The sequence below is a fragment of the Arvicola amphibius genome, chromosome 8, assembly GCF_903992535.2.
Source record: "Arvicola amphibius chromosome 8, mArvAmp1.2, whole genome shotgun sequence".
NCBI classification, from domain to species: Eukaryota; Metazoa; Chordata; class Mammalia; order Rodentia; family Cricetidae; genus Arvicola; species Arvicola amphibius.
This window is the reverse complement of record NC_052054.1, coordinates 70765234-70771233: the sequence shown is the minus strand read 5'-3', so window position 1 is coordinate 70771233 and position 6000 is coordinate 70765234. Positions and strand designations below refer to the sequence as shown.

At 48.0% G+C, this 6000-nt stretch overlaps 1 protein-coding gene across 2 annotated transcripts in view; it reads left to right on the top strand.

Annotated features, from left to right (window-relative positions):
• C5ar1 (complement C5a receptor 1) overlaps window positions 1-3241 on the top strand; it is a 7706-nt gene extending 4465 nt beyond the window's left edge. The window contains exons 2-3 of one of the 2 annotated variants that reach the window (XM_038340030.1): window positions 1921-2358; window positions 2449-3241. In XM_038340030.1, coding sequence (XP_038195958.1) covers window positions 1921-2358; window positions 2449-2976 — 966 coding nt within the window. In that variant the 3' untranslated portion in view covers window positions 2977-3241. Of the gene's footprint in view, window positions 1-1920 lie in introns of both variants that reach the window. The other variant, XM_038340028.1, reaches the window with a different exon arrangement.
• The last annotated feature ends 2759 nt before the right edge of the window (window positions 3242-6000 follow it).

Sequence of the window (6000 nt, the reverse complement as noted above, 5' to 3'; positions counted from 1 at the left end):
TCCTTTCTAAGACAGAATCTCATTGTCTGGCTCTGGCAGTACTGGAACTCACCATGTCAAACATGCTGGCCTCAAACTCACAGAAATCCATCTGGCTCTGTCTCCTGAGTGCTGAGATTAAAAACAAGTATCATGCCAGGTAGTGGTGGTGGCACACTCCTTTAATTCCAGCACTCGCGAGGTAGAGGCAGGTGGATCACTGTGAGTTTGAGGCCAGCCTGGTCTACAGAGTGAGCTCCAGGACAGCCAGACTCAAACAACAGATCAAAAGCATGTGTCGTCATATCTGGCATCTGTCTATCATTTTAACCAAAGAGAAAATTTAATAAAACTTTTTCTTGAGGCAGTCTCATGTAGCCCAGGCTAGCATGGGGCTCACTCTGAGCTGAGAATGACTTTGAACTTCTGAACCTCTTGCCTCCATCTCTCAAACTCTGGGGTGTGAGCCGCCATTTCTAGTTTTATATTGTTCTGGGTCTGGAGCCCAGGACTTCATGAATATTAGACAAGTGCCTTACCTACAGTCCCAGGCTCACTCTTCCCCGGCAAGACTGGGTTTCATGTAATACAGGCTAGCATTGAACGCTTCCCCATCTCATGTCCAGGTCCTGAATGCCGTGAGCCACCAAGCCTGGTTTGAGAGAAGATCTTTTAAAGCAGTGGTTCTCAGCCTTCCTAATGCTGCGATGCTTTTCATTCAGTTCCTCAGGTTGTGGTGACTCCGACCATAAAATTATTTTCATTGTTACTCCATAACTGTAATTTTGCTACTGTTATAAATCATAATGTAAATATCTGTGTTTCCCAATGACCTTAGGAGACCCCTGTGAAAGGGTCGTTCAACCCTGGAAGCGATACGCATGTTGAGAACTCGCTGTTTTAAAGGAAAACCACAAACCCACAAGACATCCATCACTGTTCTCAAAGGCCACATTGCCCAATACACTTACACATCACAGTCACACTGCCACTATGTTGACAGTGACACCCTGTAGGGACCCACCCACTGGGCATGCCATCCTCAGAGTGAAGCTCCACTTCCAGCAATGAGGTTTTGAAATAGATCACTTGTCCTATCTTTATTTCAACTTTGGGTATTGGTCCAAATTCAGGGCACACATCTGTAATCCCAGCAGATGGGAGGTGGAGGCAAGAGGATCCGTAGTTTAAGGTTATCTTCAGCTACATGGTGAGTTTAAGTTTTGAAACCAGCCTGGGGGTATAGCAGACTCAGTCAAAAAACCAAACAATAAAGGAACAACAACAACAACAACAGCAAGAAAATCATTTGTGTGTGTGTGTGTGTGTGTGTGTGTGTGTTTGTATGAGAGAGACATAATGTCTGGTCTGGCCACATAGCTCATGCTGAGCTTGAATGCATGACATTCCTCATGCACATTTTGATTCTTTAAAATATTTCACTGGGAGGTGGAGAGATGGCTCAACAGTCAAGAGTAGTTGCCAGAGGACTGGAGTTCAGTCCCCAGCTCCTATGTAGAGTAGCTCACAACTACCTGTAGTTCCAGGGGGTCCAATGCCCTGCTCTGACCTCCCAGGGCACCTGCAGTAACATGCGCGCACGCACACACACACACACACACACACATACACACACTAACGTATAATGGATGGCTTAGCAGGTAAGCCTGGAGAGTTTGGGTTTGGCGGGCCTTTCCTGTACACGCATCACTTGGGCACCTGGCATGATTTCAGTTTGGCCTAAGCTACAGAGTGTGTTTAAGACCAGCTTGGATAACTTACAGAGACCCTGTCTCAAAATAAAAACTACAAATGGCTGGTTATATAGACCTTCAGTGTTCCCACGGTAGGGCTGAGACTCAGAAAGATTGGGCAGTGTCCCAGTTTCCCGGGGGCGTGTCTGCTAGCTCATGCACTGTCTGCCTCTTTGTTTCTGCATAGGACCCCATGAACAAGAACACCACTGAGCACAACTATGACTACTCTTCTTGGACCATAGACCTCAATGAGCCTGTGGATGGCCCTGTGAAACAGCAGTTGCATTCTGGGGATATTGTAGGCCTGATCATCTACTCGGCTGTGTTCCTGGTGGGAGTTCCTGGGAATACCCTGGTGGTGTGGGTGACAGCATTCGAAGCCAAACGTACCATCAATGCCATCTGGTTTCTGAATCTGGCGGTGGCCGACCTCCTGTCATGCTTGGCCCTGCCTGTCCTGTTCATTGCCGTTATAAAGTACGGGGAATGGCCCTTTAGCCCCCAGGCCTGCTCAATCCTGCCCTCACTCATTCTGCTCAACATGTACGCCAGTATCCTGCTGTTGGCCACCATTAGTGCCGATCGTTTCCTGTTGGTCTTCAACCCCATCTGGTGTCAGAAGGTCCGAGGGCCCGGCCTGGCGTGGATGGCCTGTGGAGTGGCCTGGGTCTTAGCTCTGCTCCTCACCATCCCATCCTTCATATTCCGTCAGGTGAGCAAAGACCCCTTCTCAACCAAGTTGGTATGTGGTGTCAACTACGGTAAGAATGGCTTCCGCAAGGAGAGGGCTGTGGCCCTGCTGCGGTTGCTCATGGGTTTCGTGTTGCCTCTGCTCACACTCAGTATCTGCTACACGTTCCTTCTTCTACGGACCTGGAGTCGCAGGGCCACACGCTCCACCAAGACGCTCAAGGTTGTGGTGGCCGTGGTTACCTGTTTCTTTGTCTTCTGGCTGCCCTACCAAGTAACAGGGATCATGATAGCTTGGCTGCACCCGTCCTCACTCACCTTCGTGAAGGTGCAGAAGCTGAACGCCCTGTGCGTGTCCCTGGCCTACGTCAACTGCTGCGTCAACCCTATCATCTACGTTGTGGCTGGGCAGGGCTTCCAAGGGCGGCTTCGCAGGTCACTTCCCAGCATCATCCGCAACGCGCTCTCGGAGGACTCCATAGCCCGGGACAGCAAGTCTTTCACCTGGTCCACGATGGATACCTCAACCCAGAAGAATCAGGCAGTGTAGAGCAGTTGCTGCCACTACCCCTCTGCTCCTTCTCTAGTCCTCCTCTCTCTCGTTTCCTCCTCCTTTTTATCTTCTGCTTCCTTCTCTTTTTCCTTTTCCTCCTCCCCCTTGCTCTTCCCCTTCTCCATTTTATGAGACTCTCTCTAAGTTGCCCTGGCTAGCCTTGAACTCAGGATCCTCCTGGATGCTGGGATTATAAGCATAAATTCCTTTAAAGAAAAATTTCACACTGACTAAGGTATTACTTGGTTTTCATTTTTTTTCCCTCTCCAACATAGGGTTTCTCTGTAGTTTAGGAGCCTATCCTGGAATTCACTCTGTAGATCAGGCTGGCCTCGAACTCACAGAGATCCACCCGTCTCTGCCTCCCAAGTGCTGGGATTAAGGGTGTGCACCACCACCGCCTGGTTATGTTATTTATTATTATTCTTTTTTTATGATACTGGGGATTAAAGTCGGGGCTCACAAATGCCACTCAAGTAAATAACCACTGAGCTATATAGCCCTAGACTCCAGGGAACCAGTAACCACCACCTACCCTTTCTTTCTTCCTTCCTTCCTTCCTTCCTTTCTTTCTTTCTTTCTTTCTTTCTTTCTTTCTTTCTTTCTTTCTTTCTTTCTTTCTTTCTTTCTTTCTTCTTTTTCTTTCTTTCTTTGACACAAGGTCTCATGTAACCAAGTGTTGTGATTCTAGGTCTCTGTTACTGTGTCCAAGCCATCCCTTATCTCTACAGTGTTGTCTCTTCATGAATGGTGTTAGTTAGAATCCAAGCTTTGTAAAGACAGCTGTGTGTGCCTTGTATGATAAAGACTTTAAAAAGGTATAAAAATGTGTTATTTAATCTTTTAAGGCATTTATTTATTTATTTTAGGGGGTGGTCCTTGGCACATGCCACGTGTTATAATTTATTTAAAAATTGGTGGGAAGAAGGTATGCCATACAACAGGGTTCACATGGGAGGTTTATTGGAAGAGGAGAGTGAAGGGGCAGAAAAGGGGACAGAGAAGGCGGCAGGGACCGGTCCCTGGGACAAGAGTGGTAGAAGAGAAAGAGAGGAGGGGGGAGGAGAGAGAGAGAGAGAGAGGGAGGGAGGGAGGGAGGGAGGGAGGGAGGGAGGGAGAGAGAGAGAGAGAGGTGGGGGGAACTTAGCGAATGTGCACAGGGGCGTGCTCTCAGTAGCTGCAGCTGAGGACGTATCCTGTCAGGACCCCAAGGGCAGGCCAGTTCAATGCCTGAATACTAACACTGTGATGTTTGTGTGGAGGTCAGAGGACAGGTGTTGGAACTGGTTCTCTCATTTCAACCATGAGGGTCCTGGGAATTGAACCCAGGTCATTAGGCTTGTGAGCAAGCGCCTTTTGCTTCAGAGTTATATGGTCGGCCGTAAATGTACTCTTTTATAACGTGTAATCTCAGTTTAGAGAACAAATGCCCGTTCAATGTGTGTGTGTGTTGGTTAGAACGAGGCAATCGGGTGAATGGTTTTGAATTTTCTGGCCAGCACACTAAAAAAGGGAAAAAGAAAGATTCAGTAAGAGAAAACCTGGGTGTGGGGGTGCAAGTCTCAGGAACCAGAACTGGGCATGAGAAACCAGCCTGGATAACCCAGGGAGACTCGTCTCATGAAGTCCACACAAACAATAAATAAAGAAAAATTCTGGAGTTTGGCTCTGCTAGGTCATCCTTCTTCCTGGTGGATATGACCGTTGGTTTCTACCCATGTGCTGGTGACAGTTTCTATATGGTGGTGGTGACAGAGATGTCACCAGGACTTTTTTTTTTTTTTTTGGTTTTTCAAGGCAGGGTTTTCTGTGTAGCGGGCCTGGAACTGAGGGATCTGCCTGTCTCTGTCTCCCGAGTGCTGGGATTAAAGGCATGCGCCATCACATCCGACTTTATTCTATTTTTTGGATGACCACTATGGGTTGAAACTTGATTTTGAGACAGGCTCTCATTCAGGCTGGTCTCATGCTGGATATATAGCTGAGTCTGGTCTTGAACTTGATCCTCCTGCCTCCACCTGCCACAGGGCGGGATTAAAGGTATTTCCCTGACCCCCACAAGACTTGCCTCACTCTTGTGATTTTCTCACTCCTGACCTCTCCACCTGCTCACCTCTGTCCCAGACATTCTTCTACAAACCTCTTCCTCTCCAGCTTCTCCATTCCAGGGAAAACCACACTGGCCACTTGCTCACCCACGCCCTTTTGGTCTACCCAGTGGAGACCCAAACCTTCCTCCTACCACACACCTGGCTGCTCCAGGTCCTCTGTCTTCTCCCTCTTGGGTCCACGTCTCACCTCTCCCCTGGTCTCCTGGTTGCCCATTCCTGCTCCCATTCTGTTGTCTTGCCAAGTGTCTCCTCCTTTCAGAGAGTCCCCTGTGACCACTTCCACCCTGCTTCCCACCCACAGTCTTCATTCCTGGACACTTTTGAGCTTCCTGGTTTAGAGCATAAGTAGTAGTGGCTCAGCTCCTTCCCAGCTCCATCCAGAAGATACCGTTTTAAGAGCTGTGCCTGCACAGGGGTTGGGGCCTAGGGAGATGGATCAGTGATTAAGAACACACATTCCCTTAGAGCAGTGGTTCTCAACCTATGGGTCACGACTCCTCTTACAAACCTTTATCTCCAAAAATATTTTTAATTTATTTATTTTTATTTTATGTGCATTGGTGTTTTGCCATAGGTGTCAGGTCACTTGGAATTGGAGTTGCAGGCAGTTGTGAGCTGACATGTGGGTGCTGGGAATTGAACCCAGGTCTTCTGGAGGACCAGTCAGTGTTCTTAACCATTGAGCCATCTTCCTAGTCCCCTCCAAAAATATTTACATCATAGTTCATAACACTAGAAAAATTAGTTATGAACTGGGTGTTGGTGGCATATGCATTTAATCCTAGCACTTGGGAGGCAGAGGCAGGTGGATTTCTGTGAGTTCGAGGCCAGCCTGATCTACATGAGCTAGTTCTAGGACAGGCACCAAAACTACAGAGAAACCCTGTCTTGAAAAACTAAAAAAAAAAAA